This window comes from Onychostruthus taczanowskii, unplaced genomic scaffold (genome assembly GCF_017590055.1).
Source record: "Onychostruthus taczanowskii isolate IOZ18803 unplaced genomic scaffold, ASM1759005v1 scaffold9, whole genome shotgun sequence".
In the NCBI taxonomy this organism is placed as follows: domain Eukaryota; kingdom Metazoa; phylum Chordata; class Aves; order Passeriformes; family Passeridae; genus Onychostruthus; species Onychostruthus taczanowskii.
In genome coordinates, this window is record NW_024506993.1 from 1,904,827 (window position 1) to 1,927,656 (window position 22,830).

The window sequence follows — 22,830 nt, forward strand, 5'->3', positions numbered from 1 at the left end:
CCCTCAGGAGCTCGCTGGGAAGGGGAAGGATGATCAGCCTGGCACAACCAGAGCCAACACCTGTAACTTAATTTGCACCGTGGCACTGGTCAGAAAGGCACTGGGGTGGCCCAGCCTGCCAAGGGGCACTGGAAATCTGCCTGCTCTGAGCACAAAATCTGCAATTAGGGCATGGGAATACAAACTGGGTACAGGGGAATCCACAGGGATTCCAACCAACAGGCACAGAGCTTTCAAACCACACACAGGTTATTCTGTGCACAAACAAATAACTGGTTATTATTTGCACAGTTTATTTTCTGCACAAAGCAGAGAATAAAATACCTATTTGTTAACTCAGTCCACAGCAGGGAATTTCTCCTTGGAGAAATACTTGGCCTCCTGTTTGGTTTTGGCAATTCTGGAACATTTCTGTGTCCCTGAGACAACGTTGCAACTGGACATGTGTGAAAAAATTTCATCATCTCCACCTGATGGAGGTTTGTTTTCTCCCTATTTTGGAAAAAAAAACCCCAAAAAACAAACAACAAGTAGAATTAAACTGTAAACACATTCCTTTCTATCACAGAGCACTGGCACGGGCGAGTTTTAAGCATCTGCCCCATTACAAATATTACCCTCTGCAATTTTCTTCCTATTTCTAAATTGATCAGCCCTTGCCTTGAGAAGAAAAGACAATATTTCAATATAAGGAATTAAAAGGTAACTGAAAGAATGATGAGAGAGGGAAACCTCATGTTTATCATGTTATAAATTTACATTTTTGGGGCAGAATTTTCAGCGTCAGCTTCCACTGGTCTGATGCAAGACTGATGGCATTCTGATTTAATAAATTTCATTTCACCGATTTTATTATTGAATTAATTTTATTATTAAACAATAATTGCTATTAAAAACAATCAAGATATTTAGGAAAAGAGAAGGACCTCTGCTTTGGAGTCACACAGAGAGGTAAATCCAAACCCTTCCTTGCCAGGCACTGCACACCCTGATGCTGAGCAGGCTCCTGACCCTGGACAGGAAAACCTCCCTCACTTTTCACTGCTGCTAAAGCAAGAAAATGTTTAAAAATCCTGTAAACAGGATCCCAGGCTGTAATCTCCAGGTGGTTCTGTTCCATAAATGGGTTTAAGGCATTTGAAGTGTGCTGTGGGGCACTGGGCTGGCAGCTCAGCTGCTCTCACTCTCTGTAACTTCGTTGGAGTGGCTGCAATTGCTCCAATTCAGGGCACATTTGAGGAGCTGCCCTTCAGTTTTTTTCATTGCTGTTTTTCAAAACGTTTCTGGAACCCTCAGCAGAGCAGGAACAAAAGCCAGTCCCAGTGGCCAGCAGGAAATTAGAGAACAGAGAGTTCTTTCCTGGAAGCTGGCACACACCAGCACTGGCCACCCCCCCACGGGCACTCCCTAAAAATCACCATTTATCCTCATTTTTCTGCTGGGTCATCCCTGCAGAGCGACCAGACCCTCCATGCAAGCACAGACACACCAACACACAAACCCAGCCTTAAAATTAACATCAAAATGCCAAACTGAGGGAGGCTTAAATAAAGTTCTGAGAGTTCAATCAGCAAAGCACCAGAGGAGCGGCCAGGAGTGCAGGCTGCGCAATCTGCCCACGGGTAACACGTATTCCCTTAATTTCTTTAAATGTTATGAACTTTCAAGCAACACAGCAGGGAAAAGATATCAGTAATAGCCGTCAAAACCCTGATTCCTGACTCCTGACACTGCAATTTAGCACTCTCCAAGCCTGCTCAGAGGGATGGCATTTGTCAGGAGAGCCTTTCTTGTCCCTGGTGTCACACCAGCAGGTGAAGCCTTCACACTCCTGGCTCACCCCTAAAGAGCAGCACCACGGGGATGCCCCAGAGACACAATTCACCTCCAGGGAATAGTTTGGTCCATTTCAAACTGCCCTGCCCAGCTCAGCTTTGGGAAGAGAAGCTCCTTTTGTGGTCTTTCAATACCAGGAGAAAGCAGCTCCTGGAAACAGTCTTGAATGCAACACAAGGAAACGGCCTTAAGTTGTGCCAGGGCAGGTTTGGACGGGATATTTGGGAAAATATCTTCACTGAAAGGGTGGTCAGGCATTGGAACAGGCTCTGCAGGGGAGGCACCATCCCTGGAGTGTTCAGGAGGGTGTGAATGTGACATCTGGGGACATGGGGTGCAGGTGGGTTTGGCAGTGCTGGGGAACGACTGGACTCGATGCTCTCTGAGGGCTTTTCCAACCTCAACAATTCCATGATTCTGTGACATCCAAGAGCCTCAGTTTCCCAACAGGGCCTTTCCCAAGGGTAAAATTTAATTTTTCTTTACTTAGGAAGGCTTGGGTTCCTCACCTAGAGAGCACTGAGATGCAACATTATGCAAAATGCAAATTCAATATTGATGGGGAGAGAAAGGCAAGAACTAAATTGAGGGGATCACATATATTTCCTTCATCTGATCAAGGACTATTACTTTATAATTAAAACAAACTTTTATTTTATTGTTCACCAAGAAATTATAGTTTACTCTGTTGGTATGATCAACATGAAATGAAATGAAATAAATCACTCACTATGCAAGGCCATTTATGCCAAGCCAATATAATGCTGAAGCCTTATGGAAGTCACAGATCAGAACTATGGTGCAAACCAAATGTTATTCCTGTCTGTGTTTTAGTGTGAAAAGCCCAAAATATCAGAAAGAGGCCAAAATGGGAGCTGACTTGCATGACTTGTTTTGGGAGTAATGGGAAACCAGCAGAGTTGTAGTGGTTTGTTTTTCTCTTTTGGTAAATTACAAGTCAGAAGTTAAAAGCAAGAAAATTAACTAAAATCATGTAATTTCATTGTAGAGCAGAGAAGGCTTAATGGGTAATCGAAATAATGTGCACTGCTTCAGCAATTTTTTTCATTACAATTGCAAAAAAGAAAAAAAGGCTTTCTGTGTTTTGAAAATTAAGGATTATACTGGATTGAGAAAGCACTATGAAAAAACTATTTTTTTTTTCCAGAAGCCTCAAAGACAAATAAGAATTTCTGTAAGAATCCTTTTATCTGGGACAGAGAGCTGGGGCTTTAACTTTTCTCCAGTAAGCACAGCAGTGCAGTCCATAAGGAGAAAAGTGCAGGCACAGTAATTAAACAGGGAATTACTCTTTATGGATCACTGCTGCCTGGGCAGGGCCGTGTTCTGTGAGCAGCAAGAATTCAAAGCCACAAAGTTCCTCTGGAGCCATTTGCTGCTCAAGGCATCACTTCTGAGAGAGGTTCAGCACCCTCAGCACTGTGGCTGCAGGGAGGTTTGTGAGAGCACTGAGGACATGGCCAAAAGCAGCTCTGAGACATGAAAACAAACAGAAAGACATGGAAACAAACAGAAAGATGAGAAAACAAATATAAAGGCACGAAAACAGAAATACATGAAAACAAACAGAGAAAGAGGTGAAAACAAACATAGAGGAAGATGAAAACAAACAGAAAGACATGAAAACAAACATGAAAACATGAAAAGATACATAAAGACATGGAAACAACAGTAAAGAGCTGAAAACAAACATAAAATCATGAAAGCAAACATAAAGGCATGAAAACAAAAAAAAAAGTCATGCAAGCAAACATGCCTAAAGATATGAAAAACATGAAGACATGAAAAGAAACATACATAAAGACATGAAAACAACCATGCAGACATGAAAACTAACTTACAAACATGAAAGCAAACTTACAGACATGAAAACAAACACAAAAAGACATGGAAAAAAACATACCTAAAGATATGAAAAAAACAATCAAGACATGAAAAGAAACACACAAGGATGTGGAAACAACCATAAAGACATGGAAACACACACAAAGACATGAAAATAACCATAAATACATGAAAATAAACACACATAAAGACAAGAAAAGAAACATAAAGCTATGAAAACATCCATAAAGACATGACAACAAACATCTTTCTTAAAAACTTCTGTCTTTTTAAAGATGCAAGACATGGAGATGACAACATGTAATTAACACATGGGAGAAGGGACATCAAAATTAGTGCTGAGCTTTCTGCTAATGCATTTTAGGAGCTGCCCTAGCCCAGAAGGAGGTGCCCAGCCAGGGGAAGGGTGGTTTCTTTCAGGGGGGTTTGACACAGATGTGGTTTCATGGCTCAAGCACATTTGTTACTCTCAGGCCTTAATTAAACACATAGATATCCTTCATAATTCACTCATAATCTGTTTCATACGAAAAAAAAAAAAAAAACACAAAAAAAAAAAAAGTTCACTCATAATCTGTTTCATACAGGAAAAAAAAAAAAAAAAACCACAAAAAAAAAAAAAAAAAAAAAAACAACACAAAACCAGCTTTGTCATTGCTGGAAATGCACACATCACTCGAACCTGGTTGTGTTTGTTCTGCAGCAGTGTAACAAACACATCCTTCCTGCTTTGCTGGGGGTTTGGGTGGGAATGGACCTAAAACCAACTTTGTCATTGTTGGAAATGCACACATCACTCGAACCTGGTTGTGTTTGTTCTGCAGCAGTGTAGCAAACACATCCTTCCTGCTTTGCTGGGGGTTTGGGTGGGAATGGACCTTAAACCCACCCAGTGCCATCCCTGCCATGTCAGGGACTCCCACTGTCCCAGGCTGCTCCAGCACCAGTGTCCAGCCTGGCCTTGGGCACTGCCAGGGATGGGGGACCCTAAAAACCTGTTAAAATCCTGAGTTGAAACTGACTTTTCTGTCACCTCAGCAGGCGTCTGGTCTGTCTGTCCAATTAACATCCTCTAATTAAGGACTGTTTTCCCTATATTAAGACAACCACCAATTAATTATTACATCCTCCAACAAATCTACTTAAAAACTTAAGAGTTTTTAAGGTAAAAGCCAAGAGCTGTTCTTGGTTTTGTTAGCATTGCTACGATTTGAATTCCTTCTTGCACTTCTCTGTAAACTTTTCCTCGACTCTTTACTCAGCACAAACGTCCCCTCGGCTCTCCCAAGTAAGCAAAAACCTGCTGGGTTCCTGCTGCAGCAGCATTACTTTGTTTACCTCTAGAAGAGAATTAAAAGCATTTTCCCAGTAAAGAACAAATGTTTACAGTGCAGAGAGCACCGTGCCCGTGTTTGCACTGCGCGGTGACGCAGGCAATATATCCCTTAAATATTTCTCTAATCCCATGGATGATTTTTCATCTTGCTGGGCTTAGTCAATGAACACACAGCAAGCTCCTGCTTAAACAAAGCGAGTTTTCCCTCCTGAAGGAGCTCTGAGCACACGACCCACAGCCCTTAATGGGCACATTCCCTGTATCCCATACAGGGACCAGCAGTTTGCCTGGAAAAACTCATTTTCCCCCCAAAGCCCCCCTGCAGCTCCCACCTCCTCTCCTACAGCTGCTCCAGCTTCCAATTCACAAAAGCAGAACCTCTTTAGAACCAAAATAAATACTAATCTTAAATTCAATGTACCCTGACAGCAAATAAGTTTGCTGTGCTTACTTCAGCATGAATAAAAAGCCCGCAAGGAGACTCCTACATAAGAGTATATTTACAAGTTCCATTACCCACTGGAGAGATTGATGTAATAAACCCATAATAAAAAGCCTCGTGTTATGGATTTCTCTAATGTTTCTTATCAAACAGCCTGTATTATCTGGGCTTGTGTATTCAATTTAAAATAGGTTTGCAATAAGTGCCTGAGAGCTGGAGGTCATTTTCCCCGAGTTTTCTGACACGCTGGGACGTGCAGTGTCTTTTCCTGCCCTGGGAAGCTAAAAGCAGTTTGGAGCTCGGTGCAGAGCAGTTTACAAAGCAGGCAGAGGATGAATCCAAGAGAAAAAGAGTGGGAATGCATTACCTGAACACCTATTCCCACCTCAGACCACAGAGGGCTCCTCGGGGCACAGGACCCAGCGCAGTTTATTTTTCTGACTCAACAGAACAGCGCAGTTGTTCCTCAGGAGGTAAAACCCGTCCACAGAAATTGTTTTGCCACCAATTGTCACCTCATTTGTGTTTCATCGTGGCTGGCAGCAACGCAGCCCAGGCATTCTCCGGGACCTGCACGGGATCTGCTGCAGTCACTTCAGCTTTTAGGGAAAAATAGCCCAAAACTGGGACAACAGCTGTGCTGGTTGGAGGTGGAAGCAGTAGCTTCCTATTTATTTCACCTATTTATTTCTTCCCTGGCACTGGATTTAGCTAATAACCATTAGTTGCTAATTAGGATTCAAAGCAATTTTCCTTAGGACCTATTTCAAATCATTTCAACACAATTATGCAACGCATTTGCCTGGTTTATTAAATCTTTTAAAGAAATTGCTGTTTTAATTTTCAGTTCTTAACCTCTCCCTCCGCAGTGTCCTCTGCTCACTTTCAAGCAGCTCCACGGACCCACATGAGAACATCCATTTTCAGTCCATCTCCCTTTCCCTGGCACCATTTTTGCTAAAGCTTCCTGAACTAAACATTCAGCCCCTGTAAAATCCATCCCCAGAATCAGGGATGGATGGGAGACTGGGGAGGGGATGGGATGGAATTCCCTGGATCCCTGGCAGTGCCCAAGGCCAGGTTGGACACTGGGGCTGGGAGCAGCCTGGGAGAGTGGGAGGTGTCCCTGCCATGGGACTGGATCAACTTTAAGGTCCCTTCCTGATGTCTTGTGCTGCCCTGGAGCAGAGGCTGGGCAGAGCTACAGAATAAAGCAGGGATTGATTCAAAGGATCTCCTCCATGGATCCACCTTGGGCAGCACAAGAGCCCAGCCAGGGCTGCACCCAAGATGAACCCAAATGATCCCAAAATGCACGAGCGCTCACGGGGTCTCTCCCTGGGATCAGCTCTGCTCCATGTGCACATTGCAGTTCAGTGTCCAATTCCAGCTCAGCCCCTGCACTCCCATCCTGCTTGTTTTTCTCTCTGCAGCCCACGGGGTTTGTGCTCTTGGGCTGAGATTTGGATCATTTGTCCTTGGTGCCCAGCTGGAGCAGGAATTGTTTTGTCTCCCTGCTCTGTGCAGAGAGCTCACCATCCCCTGATGTGAAGCTCAGACCTGCACACTAAAGCACCACAGAATGTGAAAAATAGAAAAACTAAAACCTGAGGCATCATTCCAACCCAAACTATTCTGTGATAAAAAGATGCTTGAAAAGTCTAAATTCACACTGCATTCCCCCTAAGCAGCTTAAAGAGACCCTTAATGCTTTTACAGCACAAGTCAGGTGAGTTGGGTTTTTCATGGCCTTTTTCCATGTTATTTAACAGCTTTTAAAAGGAAGACAATGCCCAGAACCAAATTTTAATGGAAGACCTTGAACAGATAACAGCAGAAGAAAATTTGAATGCTTGATAATTTAAATGTTATTTTTTTACTACCAATGTGAATCCAACCCTAGCAAATTAAAACAGGAAGAATTAATTGGATATGCAAATAAGATTATTCACGATATAAATCTAATTACATACCAATTTGCTTTAACAGCATGAAAAAGACAAAAAAGCCTCTTTGTAAGTTGTTTTCAAAACCACCTGTAGCACAACAAAGGGGCAGGGCTGGATCTGGGAGGTGCACTAATCAAACGAGGTGTTTTGAAGGTCTCATCAAGAACCCTTTGCCACGGGCACCCTGCTCTGTTCCCTGATTTCCCAAATTTGATTAGTAGCTTTCAACCACTCCGTCTGTTTTTATGCCAAGAACAAACAAAACAGGCTGGATTTTGGGAATATGAGGTGATTCTGGTCACAAATCCTGACTTTTTTGGGCTGGTGCAGGTTTATTTTCCTGCTGAGCCCAGAGGAGCAGCGCACGTGCTGGGGCACACCAGCGTGGGCACTGGGAGCTGCTGCCTGCACATCCCGAGCCCCTCAGAAAACAAAAAAGGGACAAAGGAATAATTAACACAAGCCAAGAGTGGATGAGGGAGATCTCTCCAGGGGGAAAAAAAATCCTGTTAATCTGGGAGCCTTTTGTGTTCAAGAAGCAAATTACGCTGATGGCAAATTTATTTCTTTGAGCAGCTCCTTGTCAGGAGGAGTAAAAATTACAAACAAGATCACTGGAATTGATTAAGATACTGAATAGCTGAGACCATAATTAGTGTCCACGTGCCAGCCCTGATAGAGGGTCCCAATCACTAGTTTTCTCTGACTACCTTGCATTTTGTCATCTTAATCTGGTTCCTGGGTTCACATTGGGAATCTAAAACAATCCAGAGCAAAAAGCATGAAAAATATGTTCCAAAGAAAAGGAATGTCATGGTTACACCTGTGCAGCAAGCAGGTATTGAGGTCACCTTATGGAAAGCAAGGTGTTGTTATTATAGAAAATTAAATTCAAGTTACATGAAAAAACCCCTGCAAAACATTGAAGAGTTGTTAAAAAATTAAATGTGCACTGGAAGCAGAAATTTGGTGAATACAGAGGACGATTTTTGTCTCTGAAACTCTCTATGTGGGATTTGTTTGCAGACTTTTTTGTATATTTTAGATTGCATTAATAAAGGAGGGTAGCTCAAGATGAGAATTCCACATCTCCAGAGGCACTGGTGACACATTTATAGGGTTTAGCAAAGCTGTTTTTCCTTTAAGGCCAGACTGGCTGCCAATACATTTGTGCACTCACACTGATGCATTTTTCTTTTTATTTTTAAATGCTCTGTGGGCACCTGCACAGTAACTCCTGAATTTCCATGAGATCTGAAGTCTTCAGGAACAACTTAAAGAGTTTTTAAACTCCCGCTCACTCCAAAAATAAGGACTGGAAGGGACAAATTCATCAATAAGGTGTTTTTTTGTGTCCTCCAGAACCACTGAGCAACTGGTGGAAAATTTGGTGTTATTTCCTCTAAATTTCTCAATTTTTTTCCTCTTTTCTTCTGCCAGGGGAGCTCCCAGATGCAAACCAGTGCATGGGAAGGGGTTTTTCTAGCTGGAATTTATCCCTGTATCAACCCTCACCTCACTGACTACGACTGACACATTTTATCAGCTGGCACACCTTAAAAATGAGCTTTTTTTAAAAAAAAACCAAAAGCTGTTTTGACATCTAAACGCCAAAACCCTTGCTAACTGCCACATTTTCATTTATCCCCTAAATACTTCCAAAAGACAGCAACAACACTGCCTCCACTCAGAAAGAAGAAGTGGCGGCGAAGTTTTAGCGGTGATTGGATGCCGCGTTGGAGAAAGCGACAATAAAATAATGAAGAGTTTGAAGGGTTTTGGGAGGACACAGCACCTTGCAGGAGGCGTGGGTGGCAGTGCTGGCAGGGGAGCAGCTCGCACAGATCAGTGTGCACAGCTCTGACAGGCACATTTCGCTGTGCCCCCAGAAAAACCCACGCCATAAACATATTTTCTACCCGGCCAGCACCCTGCAAACGGGAACAGCCACACCTGAGCTCAGAACACTGGGTTTCTGTGTGGGAACATACTGAAATTGTGTAACATTTTTGAAAAGTTTGATTCAATATTGCTCAAAAAAATCAAAAAAAACCAAAACAAACCAAACGAAAAAACAAACCAAACCGAAAAAAAACAACAAAAAAAACCCACCAACCAAACCAAGAAAACAAAAAAAACAAACAAAAAACCCCAAACAAACAAACAAACAAACAAAAAAAAAAACAAAAAAACCCCCCCCCCAAAAAAAAAAAAACCAAAAAACCCCGCCCCAAAAAACCGAAAAACCCCCCCAAAAAAACCCCCCAAAACAAAACAAAACCAAAAAACACCAAAAAACCCCCGCCAAAACAAAGGAGGAACACAGCACTCAGACCACTGCTGCAGTGACATGGTTGTTCCAGGAATATTCTTATTCCAGGAATAACTCCCAGTATCCCAAGGTTAAGGTGGAGATTTCTCCTGATCAAGTCCCAGGTGGGATTCCCATCTCCTGTGCTTTTATTCAGCTTGGTTGGGCAGTCCCTGACTTTCCCAAAGTAGTGCTGAACAACCTCTGGCCATGGGGAATGTGTCCCTGCCCAGGGGTGGGAATAGGATGGTGAGAAAACTCAGCAATCCAGCAGCAAAATTCAGTCAATTCTCCATGTCAACTCCTGCCCCAAAAGATTTTGGATTGTACAAAGAAATCCTTCACCAGTATAAAATCTAAGTGTTGCCCTTTCCTGCACTCTGTGGTGTTTGAATTTTAAATTTTAATTTCTAGGTTCTGTGTTGAGCAATACCTGAAATGCTGCTGATTCACCATGGGTGAGAACTGGGTTTGAAAGAACACATTTTCTGTTCTTTCTCCTCATATTTATGTGTGTATATTTAAAAATGGAGGCATTAGCCACGCGTTTAAATGTGATCTGCATCCTGAATCGACAGTTAAATCAGTGGTGCAGAATCAATCCTGAATGGGAAGGCACCCACAGGATCACTGAATTCCAGCTCCTGTTGGATTTTCCCAGCACTTCTCAGCTTTCAATGGTTCTACACATTCCCACCTGGTTTGTACAACACTCCTGAAAAAGTTCTGGGGTGGCTGCCCGGGAAGGTAGTGCAGTCACCATCCCTGGATGTGTCTAAAAAAGCCTGGATGTGGCACTGGGTGCCAGGGTTTAGCTGAGGTGCTGTTAGGGCTGGGTTGGATGATCTTAAAGGTCTTTTCCAGCCCAGTGATTCTGTGATTGTGTGATTCTGTGACTCTGTGATTCAGTATTTCTGTGATTTTGGGATTCAATGATTATGTGATTCTGTGATTCTCTGATTCAGTGATTCTGTGACCCTGGGATTCTCTGATTCTGTAACTCTGTGTTTCTGGAATTATATGATTCAGTGACTCTGTGATTCTATGACTGTGATTCTGAGACTCTGAGATTCTGTGATCCTGTGATTCATTGACCCTGTGATTCTCTGATTCTGGGGTTCAGTAATTCTGGGATTCTGTGTGACTCTGTGATTCCTTTGTGACTGTGTGACTCTGTGACCCTGCGATTCTCTGATTCTGTGACTCTGTGTTTCTGGGATTATGTGGCTCAGTAACTCTGTGATTCTGAGACTCTGAGATTCTGTGATCCTGTGATTCATTGACCCTGTGATTCTCTGATTCTGGGGTTCAGTAATTCTGGGATTCTGTGTGACTCTGTGATTCCTGGAGCGCTTTAACCTGCACTTTTTACCTGCACTGCCCTTCCCAGCCCCTCCAGTCAGGACTGCAGCATTCCCAGGAGCAGCTCCCTGTCCCCGGGGCCCCTGATGCAAGCCAGGCACACTCTTACAGCTCCTCTCCTGCTGCCTCTTCCCAAGGGCAGCAGCAATTCCCCATCCCCAGCAGCAGCCCCAGGAGAAAGTGTTTGCAAACAAACATCCACCACAGCTGCACCTCCTTGTCCTTGCACCTCCTCCTGCTCCCTGATTTTGGATAAACGCAGCTCTGTGTGTGCCACCATCACCCAGTGCCTCGCTGCAATTAGCACCCAGAGGCTGAGAACCAATTATGAGATTATTTAATGAGTCAGAAGCAGCAGTGGTGAAATAGAGAGATCGTGTGAGACAACAGTGAGACAGAGGAAAGCAGAAGCAGGGCAGGAGAAGATGGGAATCCCAGTAATGAAAAACTCATGGATTCAGCTCCTTGGCTTATTTAAATGGAGATTTTTGACAGAAGTCAATAAATGTGCTCTAAAATAGGGTGCCCAGAGCAGCTGGAGAGGAAAGCAGAAGCAGGGCAGGAGAAGATGGGAATCCCAGTAATGAAAAACTCATGGATTGAGCTCCTTGGCTTATTTAAATGGCGATTTTTGACAGAAGTCAATAAATGGGCACCTCTAAAATAGGGTGCCCAGAGCAGCTGGAGCTCCTGGATCCCTGGCAGTGCCCAAGGCCAGGTTGGGCACTGGGGCTGGAGCAGCCTAGGGCAGTGGGAGGTGTCCCTGCCATGGCAGGGCTGGCACTGGGTGATTTTTAAGGTCCCTTCCAACCCAACCCATTCAGTGATTTTTGAGCTGCACTGGTGGAGGGCTGGGATGATTTCTCAGGTGTGCTGAAGCTGTCCCAGGCAGCCCAGGGGATGCAGGATCCTGCAGGGAAAGGCTCTGCCAGGCCACAGGGCTGATGAGGGACCATCCATGAGCTGCTCTCCAGACAAAGCAAACCTGCCCAAAGTGTCCAGCTCAACCCCCCAGAGCAGGGCTGACCCCAAAACAGGGCTGACCCCAGAGCAGGGCTGACCCCAAAACAGGGCTGACCCCACCCCAATGTTGACCCCACTCCAGTGCTGACCCCAAAACAGGGCTGACCCCACAGGACCAGCTCACACTCACTGCAGGAGTGGCTGCAGCTATGATGAACCAGAACCATTCCAAAGGCGTTTCCCAGTCCTGGGAGCTCGTGAGACGGGCGGATTAAATGAGCAATAAAATGCAACTTAATGGGGTCGATGTTAAATTAGTTTCAATTATCAAACCCCATTTTAACAAAATGAATGCCTGGCTCCCTTCCAGAACTCACATAATTTACATGGGAAAGCACTGGGTTCTCTCTCCTCCCCCTGACTGATGGCATCTCTCCCTCGCCTTTCATTAGGGGATAAATTCCATATTCCATCCTAATATACCAACAAATTCCCAAAAAAAAGAAAAGAGAGCATTCCAGTTTGCTCAGGAATGCAGCAGAGGTCAATAAATGTAACTGTGACACTTAATAAAACCAAGTCAGCATGAATAAATGCTGGGAAATTCTATGCAGATTATTTAGCAATGAGTTGTTTGGAGAGTGTTATTTTACAAGTGGGAAAACACTCAGGGAAGCTCTGCTTTTCACTGAGGAAAAAGGACACAGGCTTTAGAGCACACCCCATGTTATTCCAATGTTGTAAGGAAGAAAAAGCAGTGCCTGGCAGATGTGCATTACATATGCTGGGAATTCATGACCTTATTTTGAAATGGATATCTCATTTTTGTGAGGTTACTGAGCACCCAGTGCTTGTGCTGTCTGTCTGGGAAGGGAGTGGGGAACCCAGCACATCCCACTGCACCCAGTGCCACTATTTACTATTACCTATAAAAAACTGAGAGGCAGCAGAGTTTTTCCAATTCCCAAAATGAGATGCAGCCCTTCCTGGTAACAATTCTTGGCCGCTTGGCTGGAGACCCACAGCTGAACTTCCCAGCTAGGAGAGGCACCACGAGATTGCCATGGGGAGCTTTTTATCCCAGCTGAGGAATGCATCTTCCACCACCAGCCCGAGCAGGAGCTGCTCTGCCTCTCAAACTTCTTCCTCTCCTTGAGTGTTCCAACCACAGGGGCTGCAGAAACCAAACCCAGGCAAAAAAGCATTTCCAGGCCACCCCTCCTGCTGTCCTTCACGGCTTCCTCAGGCCCTCCCCACTCCAGATCTCCCCATTTTGAGGTCAAGAAGAGATTTTTTGGGAGTCTCTTTCCATCATTCCTTAGCCAGCATTTCCGTGATGGCAGATCCAATGTTCCTCTGCCTCTTCCCAAAGCTGCTCCTTCCCTCAGGAGGAAAAGCACAAGGCCAAAGCTTGTCTCTCTTTGAGCCTTTTTCCTGCTTTTTAAATTTGGATTGGCAGTAAGTGTCATGCATTGCAATATTTACAGTTTCAGAATTGCCTGCGATGACTTTTTTTTTGAGTTTGGTCACAAACCAACCAAAAAAAGCAAAATCTGGATGCACAAAATTGGCATCAGGTCTGTGTTAGGCATTCAAAGAGATCACAACACCCAGACAGAGAGAAAAGAAAAAGAAAGAAAAAGAAAAAAATTGTTCAACTTACTGCCAAATCACCACAACCTGGACTTCAGCTGCAAAGCTCAAAAATACCCCAAAACTGATTTTTTAACCACATATAATCCCACTTTTCAGGGATGTTATAAAAGACAATTCAAGTTACTCGACAGAGAGAATTTGGGAGCGATTTCTCCATGGCTGAGGAAGTGCACAGTTCTCCTCCTCATCCCACCTGTGCACCCAGCTGCCCCCAGCCCCTTTCCATCTCCGGGTCCCTCCCACTCCCTGTTTCACACCCCAGAAAGCTCAGCCACCACGCTCCCTTCTCTCAAGTCCCCCTCCAGATGTCTCCTAGCAAAGCCCACCCAGTGTGAGGTCAGAGAAAATGCCATTTCCTCTGGTCCAGATAAAAATGGAAGGAGAGGGAATGCCCTGGGAGCAAAGCCTGAGCTCTCAGGGAGCATTCCACGGTATCATCTGGGCTGGAGGGGCACAAATCATTTATTTTCTTCCAAGTCTCACTGATCATCCATTGAATTATCCCTATTTCACAAATAAGAACAATGACCATATTCAGAATTCTGTCAGGGATCTGTTTTGCAGATTCCAAATACAGGAAATGGAAATTAATCTAAAAACCACCCCATAAATAATCAGAAAAAAATCAAAGTATTAAGGGCAAGGCAGAAAGTACAAATTAAGAAGGTACAAATTAAGAAAGACTCCACTCAAGGGATAGGAGGAATTTCAGCCACATCTGAGTTCATGCTCTTCCCAACATGCACTGGACAAACTCAAAACTTTCACACACAAACTGCTAATTTTCTTTTCAGCTGTGCCAGACAGCCACGGGAATCTTTATAAATGACAATATCCCCTAAAACAGATGCAATCTTCAGCCATTTCAACTCAGAAAATTGGAATTAAGACGCATCAACCTGTTAAGATAGCTGTATTTTTCATACTTTCCCCAACACCTGGAAAGTTTAATGAAGTTTAAAGTCACCAGCTTCAGCTGGAGATGCTGGCTGCTGGCTGGCTAATTAGTTACCTGTCTCATTCATTAGCAACTTCTCCAGTAGTTGATTATAAATGGTTGTAATGCTTGCCTTGATTCACAGAGTAATTAATATGATATAGACTATTTAACAATGGTGTCTTAGCTTGATTTATTAAGCAGAACGTGTATTTTACTGCAAAATAAAAAATCCCAACACCTCAGGAAAACAAGGCTGAAGCACTGAAGGGACAACAGGAGAATTTTGCTTTTTCCTTGGAATACCCAGGAAATCTTCCCTAAAACTCGCAATAATGAGTCAGTGCAGCCTGGCAGCAGCACATTCTTAATTTCAGAGTACAGCATTTGACAAATGCTTCAATAAAGCAGCATCAAACAATGCCCAGCTGAACTGCAGCACGCTGGGCTCTGTTCATTACAGCAACTTACTGGGAGCAGCCACTGATTACCACGGACTGACGTGGAGCATGAAGTGCAAAAATACAGCAGCATCTGCTCTGTTTAATGGCCCCAGCCCTGCAAAAACTGCAGCCCTCATGGCAAGCAAGGAGGGGACAGGGATTTTTTGGGAGGTGGGGTAAAAGAGAATTAAAAATATAATTATATATATATAAAATAATAGTGTTTATATAGAATAGAATTTATTTTATATAACATTTATATAAAATTATGTTGATATATAATAGTATTTATTAAACAACATAGTGTTTATATAATATAATATTTATATATAATATAATATTTATTTATACCATTTCTACAAAAGTTATGTTTATCTAGAATATTATAATAAATAATATAGTGTTTTATATGACATAATGTTTATATATAACATCATATTTCTATATAATGTTTATATATAAATAATGTTGAAGGTACAAATTATATATTATTATTATATATAAGAATATTATAATAAATAATATAGTGTTTTATATGACATAATGTTTATATATAACATCATATTTCTATATAATGTTTATATATAAATAATGTTGAAGGTACAAATTATATATTATTATTATATATAAGAATATTATAATAAATAATATAGTGTTTACCAGACCAAGAGTTCCAGGACAAATTAATCTCTTAAAGCTCCTGTGTTTCTGTGGTGCTTGCAGCTGGAAGGGGCTGGTCAGGATTCAGGGCAGGACCTGCCATGGCTCAGTGGGCATTGAAGAATTTTATTGTGCATCACTTGTTTCTTTACTTCATATTATTATTTACTAGTATTACTATAAAGTAAATTATTTACTTTATTATTTTCTTTATATTATACTTTATAGTATTATCTACTATGTTATTTATGATAATATTATTGTATTTTTAATTATATTTTACCCTACAAACACAGGCTGGGGTGGTGAGGAGCCTCACTTTCTGTATGGCCAGCCCATGTCCAGTGACTCTGTCACTGCCCACGTTTCTGGCACCTCATTATCCCAGCTGGGTTGAATTTTATTCCCTTTGGATGATCCCCCTCACTGAGGGACCTTTCCCAAGTTAAATGATGACTCCAAGAGCATTTCCAGCCATTTCAGGCCACACCAAACCCCAGGGATTTCACCCCAAAAAGGCTCCCTGGGAACTGCTGGTTCCCTCATGTCCCAAATGCTGGAAATCCCCACCAAAGCAGGAGGAAAGGAGCAGAGGTTTTGTACCCAGGCAGGGAGGAACGCCCCACACAGACAGGTTTTTGACTAGCTAAGCCAGGCTTTGCCCAGCACCCAACACGAGCTCCCAGCAGGATTCCCCCTGCACCACATCCCTCACCTCTTCTTCTTCTCCATGGTCACACAAGCTTTACAAAATTAAGCCTCTTTCCAATAATATTTAGATTTTCTAAGAATCACACAGTATTTTACCTATAAAACACCCCACTAATCACCTCCAATTTTGCCATAAAACCCATTTTTACTGGCAATAAATAATCAGTTTGGGTCCATATCCTCCCTAATTTGATAGATGCATGGTAAAGTAGGTATTTCTGTAAGTCCCTAAATGAGATTTAATTTCAATACCTACACACTAATTCAAATGCAAAGGAGCTAAATTGAAAAGGGGCATCACATAAAACACACAGGGGATCAATACACAGCCAGAGAGTTGGAACATCTGCTTAGAAAAATGTCTGTCTACTCCCTGCTTTATTTAAAGTGCACCATCTCACCTTCTTAACTTTTGAGAAAGAGGCAATTAAATTTGCCCAGATGGGCTTGAGAGTTAAACAGAGAAAAACATCATATACCTAATTATCTGTATATAAAAATGAGGAGATGGCTCTCTGATTTCCTAATTTGGGAAATGGTGGCCTAAATCAATCAGGTCACATCCAGCAAGGGCTTCTCAGGAAGCAAGGGCTTTCTCTTCTCAGGAAGAGAAATGGGCACAGACTTCTCGTGAGGCTGACTCAAATCCTCTGCAATCACAGACAAACTTGCCACATAATCCCTAAATAAGCATGAATTACATTTTCTCAGCTCTCCTCTCCACCTCTGTACAGCTGAGCGATGCTGTCGAGCCCCACCTGGACAGCTGAAATCTGGCTTTGATGCCTTGTGCTGCCCTGGAGCAGAGGCTGGGCAGAGTTACAGAATAAAGCAGGGATTTATTCAAAGGATCTCCTCCATGGATCCACCTTGGGCAGCACCAGAGCCCAGCCAGGTCAGTATAAAGGAATTTTAGTCCAGCTGAGGTTTAACCATTCTCATCCCAGTCAGGAGAGGTGGATCCAGGACCTGCTCACCCAAAACCTGCCTGCAAGATGATGCTGCTGGGGGACCTCACCTCTTCTGAGGGATTTCCAAATACAGGAGTTGGAGATGAACATGAAAAGCCCCTAAATAATTAAAAAAAAAGACTCCACTCAAAGTATTAAGGCAAGGCAGATCTGATTTGCAAACCCTTCTCCAGTGGTGCCCAGGGCTGGGTGGTGTTTGAGGAGGTCCAGGAGTCCCTGCCTGCCTCCTCTGCTGTGCAAACATTAATTAAGCAGCCGGCTCCAGAAATGTAAAGTGTTGCAGAACTGACCAAAATATTAATTAATTAATTATGGGGCCGCAGCAGATGAATAATTTCCCAGCTTCCTGCTCACATCAAAGTGCAGAGGGAGCTACACAGCATGAGGAAAAAGAAAAAAAAAACCCACACTGAACAAATTGAACTGTGGCCTCGTTTAGAGGAGACCATAATTTAATATGTACAACAGGGCTCCCAGCTTTAATTATTTATATTCAGACACGAAATTAGCTGAATTTCTCTGGTATGAAACCTGCAGCTGCTTGGAGAACAGCATGAATTCAAATCCTCATCTCTCTGTGAATTTTGAGGTTTGATTTTTAACAGAGCTGGGTGCCTGGTTTCACTGGAATGTATTGATACAAATTATGGGGGATTTGCCTCACAGTGGAAAACATTTGACTCTATATTGCATTTTTTTACTCTATATTGCATTTTTTTCCCTCCCCTGAGTTGCACAGCTGAGCTCTGAAGTGGTCTGAACCACTGCTGGGGAATTGCTGTGCTGGATCAGCATGAGATCAAAGGAGGGAGAATGTCTGGACAGGCATTTCTGAGAATATTTTTCTGTTAAAAAAGTTTTGGGGAAAAAAATCACAAACCACCACTAAAAAAAAAAAAAAAAAAAAAAAAAAAAAAAAAAAAAAAAAAACAAAAAAATTCCAAAGTGAAACAAAACAAAAATCCCAAACAAAACCAAATCAAACCAACAAAAATAAACCAAACCAAGAGCTGTAGGACAAATTAATCTCTTAAGGCTCCTGTATTTATGTGGTGCTTGCAGCAGGAAGGGGTTGGTCAGGATTCAGGGTAGAATCTGCCATGGGTCAATGGGTATTGAACAATTTTATTGAGCATCACTTGTTTTTTTACTTTATTTTTACTATTATTATTATTATATAATAAGTAAATAGTAAAAATTCTAATATAAGTAAATACAACTATCATTTACTTTTTATTATTCTTTACTATATTACTTATTATAATATTAATATATTTATAATTATATTTTTATTTATTTCAATTATTAAACGGTTCCTAGCTCAACCTACACATTTTAATTTTGATTCTCCTCATTGCAGGGGGGTGGAAGGAGGTGAGTGGAAGCTGGGTGGGGCTAAACTGGGCTTAAGCCACAGCACAGTCAGAAGGTGAATGGTTAAATCCCACTATAAAATATGCATCTGCACACTCAGACATTAATGTGTCTGTGCCACAGCAGCTCATTAACATGCAAATACAACTTCAGCCCAGAAACTCTGTGCTGCAGGAGGTTAATGAGGCAGAGGATGGCACAGAAGTCACAGAAACACAGAAAATTCCCTTTCAGACTCGTCCAGAGCATTGCAGGCACGCGGTGTCACATCTCCCTTTGCTCACCCCTGCAATGCCTTTTGTTTCCACTGATGCCTCAAGTTTCAGCTTTCACATTTCCCAGACTCTGCACTGCACTGGTGTGTGACTCTGAACTCACACGCAGTGCCAGCAGCTCTCCTCACAGCTCAGGCACACAGAACAATCCTTTTCAGAACCAAGGACAGCAATCTGGGAGGATGGCACTGCATCACCTGCAGCTGGAATTGGACAATTTCCAATACGGAAATTGTTGATTGTGTGCTTTTGGCAGATAGCCAAGCACCCCAGCACTGGATTTTATCCCTTTTGTCCCTTAATAAACTTGTAAATATTTTAAAGAGTGAGCTTTGTTTCTCAGCAAGGCCCAAGGAGCTGCTGGCAGTGGCTGGAGCCCCAGAGAAGCTCTGGGGATGCTGCTCTTGGGGATGGTGGCACCACTCAGCTCCAGAGGGCTTTGATGGGGCAACACCCTCTTATAGGTACATATTATAATAATGGCTTTTTGCAAATATTAAAATTGATTCTGTATGTGTGGTGGTGAAGTGACTTTGTTGTAAAGATATGGTTTTTATTTCTGTTGCTAATTAAGCTCAGTGAAATAGCTGGTATCAGTGTACTTGTGTTAAAATGCCTGCTGGGATGGGATAACATCCCCTGGACACAGAGTGAGCACACCTGTGCAGATGTGCCAACCATCAGCACGCACTGTCTGCAGGCAGTGGGGGCCAAAAACTGCAGGTGGTGATAAAAAAGGACTAAAACCACAACCAAAGAATACTCGTGCTCTAAAAAGGTGGATCCAGGAGGAGCCATGCTAAACAGTTCTTAAAATATGTAAACTAGTTTGGGGAAGAGTTTACTATGAATAAGAGTCTATGAATATGCAACAGGCTGATGTAATTAAAAGGTATTTAAGGGGTATCCCCAAAGACAACAGGGGGCTCTTGGCTGACCCAATAACCTTTGCTCCATGCTCCTTGTCTCCCGTTGTCCTTTATTAAAACTTTTACATTTTCACAGGAGAGTGAATGTGTTTTTCACAGCCCCAAAACCTCATCCTTCACCAGCCCTGCTGCTCTCTGCAGCTGAGACCAATGACCAGGATGACACCTGGGCTGTGCCTGACTCTGAGCTACGCCCAAGTATTCCACTTCCAGGTTTAAGAATTGAGCTTAACTTTCCCAGTCATTTAAGGGTCCTCAAGGCACTGTGGAGGTTGGTAGACAACTTTCTGCAGACTATTTTATAACTCAGTTACTAATATTTTTTTTCCACAAGGGTGGAAAATGGTTGGCTCAACATGAAACCACAAATTTCCCCCTTAACTTCAGAATATTTAACAGCCACCTGTGCCTGTGTTCATAACACCAGAGCACGACACAAAACACTCCCGCGGCTCTGGGAAGCAATCCAAGTGCATCCCTTAAAAAGAGCCCAAATGAGGGAGCCCTGCTCATGGCAACACCACAATTCCCACAGCACAATCACTCCCCTGCCTCCAGCCAGCTCAGACAATGCTGCAGGCAGCCACAGAAAATTCCAGAGTTAAAACCTGCCCAGAAGAAGCCGGCCCAGAGCACGTCCTGCAGCAAAAAGAAACCATTTCCTCACTCAGCACCTGCTCTAAAGCTCACTCAAAATTTCTGGCACTCCTCTCCCCACACATCTGTTACATCTCCCTCAGCAGGACAGAGAGTCTGAGGCCTGGGGAAATTCAGTGCACTGCAAAGAGGAGGGGAAATGCTGCTGTAGAATAATGGGGGGAAAGCCAGTGCTGGAGAGATGTATTTTCATTAAACGCTGATCTTCTGATAGAGGCAACCCCCCCAAAACTTTATTTTGCTGACCCTAAGCAGTTTGCAGTAGCTATTTCAAGTAGAGAAATTACAGTAAAAATATTTTCCATGCTTTTGTTTTCCCACTCTTTTATTTATTTGCTTGAAATAAAGTAAATTTTCATCCTCGCTGTGTTCCCCCAGCCCAGCTTCCCTGGGGTTGCAATTCCCAAAACACGTGGGGGCTCTGCATTGCAGAATCTCTCTGCATTCAATTTTCTGCCAGCTCAGAAACTGTCAAAGCACATTTAGAAAGACTTGGAACCAAATTTCAAAAATAGGTACCCCTAAGTACTGGAAGAAAAGTGGCTTTGTGTTCAGTAGAGCTAAGCAGAAAAAAAGTGAACGCTGCTCTAAGTACTTTGTTATTATTTAAAATGCTGGAAAAGCAACCTGACAGTGAGCACAAAGAGAAGGAGAGAAATCAAGCTAATAAATAAAGCAGTAAAACAGTCTGAGCGAGCAGCAGGTAAATTAGAGCGATCCAGGCTAACACCAGGGTGACACAAACATTAATTAAAGCCTGACACCCTCCCTCAGAACAAAACACATGTGAGAGAATCATGGCACTGTAAGGAGGAATTAATCAAGAGGAAGACTCAGGACAGCCCTGCTGTGCTCCAGGACAGGTGATCCTACAGCCAGTGACCGGGCAGGGCTTTGGAACCTGCTTTGCTGAGCCTCTGCAAACCCAAAACGTTCTCAAGAGCTGTTTCAGCTCCAGGGAAAAGGCACATCCCTCAAAAATCTCTGGGAATTTCTCCAGGAATGCTCTGAACCTTGCAGCCTGGGCTGAAAAGGTTAAACAAGGGCACGTGCAGGAGATGGTTGTATGGCTGGAATATGTTATTCTAATTATTTGTTAAATGGAGCGAGGGTTCAGCTGTAACACAACACCACTTTAATGGGATTTAAAGCTCCACTCCACCAAGGTTTAATTGAGCAGGGAAAACTTAACACGGAGTGAGGGAAAACAACTTCCACCAGCAGCAGCTTTGGAGAGGAAAGGTGCAGAGCAGACCTCTGAGAAATTGTGCTTGGCCTGGGAGACACGGCCCAAGAGGAAAATGAGTTTCACCTTGATGAATAACAACAGCTCAATAACAACAGCCACAAACAGGGATTAATTTGGGCATTTCATCCCTGGCACAGGAAGCACAGGGCACTCTGGATTGGAGGGAAAAGCAGGGGTGTTTGAGCTCCAAGGTGTGAAGGGGACACCTCACCTGCCAGGCACAGCATGACCGAGTGCAGCACCAGCAGCTCCCATAGCAACCTCATCTTCAGCTCGGGGGCACAGACCAGCCCAGGAACCACAGAGCAGAGCAGGGACCCTTGCACACCTCAGGCCAGCTTTAATCTGTAAGAAAAAAACAGATTGCAAGGACATTTAGGGTTGTTGCTAACCCAGCTTCTTCTTCCTTTCCAGGAGAGACGTATCTGAGGATGAACAAAGAAACTTTGGTAAATATTGACTTTCAAATCATTCCCAGCAGTGATTTGTGACCGTTCCAGGTGTCTGGGTGGCAGGTGAGGATTAAGAGTTGTAACCTGGAGCTGTGAAATTTCTGCTGGCTCTTACTTTTGCCCTCAGGAGATTCACTCCTCTCTGGGGTGAGCTGGTGTAATTAGTGAATGCTGTAGATGAAAATGAAATTGGAGTAATTCTCTGCTCTGTGCAAACATCATCCAGCACACCAAGGACGCCACCTCTGCAAGGCAACAACTTTGCAGGAAAGCTTCCCACACTGCTCAAGGAAAGGGACATTTTTCCCATTCCACCTCCATCCTCACTGCTCTAAAATTCTGTTTAAAAATCCACCTTAAAACATCTCCAGGTAAAAATTGGTCTTCCCCTCACTCCCTATTACAACCTGTAAATAATTAGAATTTGAGAGCAATTTGACACTTTCTCAGC

At 43.1% G+C, this 22,830-nt stretch overlaps 1 protein-coding gene across 1 annotated transcript in view; it reads right to left on the reverse strand.

Annotated features, from left to right (window-relative positions):
* CNTN4 (contactin 4) overlaps window positions 1-22,254 on the reverse strand; it is a 132,356-nt gene extending 110,102 nt beyond the window's left edge. The window contains exon 1 of the mRNA XM_041425712.1: window positions 22,139-22,254. Coding sequence (XP_041281646.1) covers window positions 22,139-22,193 — 55 coding nt within the window. The 5' untranslated portion in view covers window positions 22,194-22,254. The remainder of the gene's footprint in view (window positions 1-22,138) is intronic.
* Window positions 22,255-22,830: the final 576 nt, after the last annotated feature.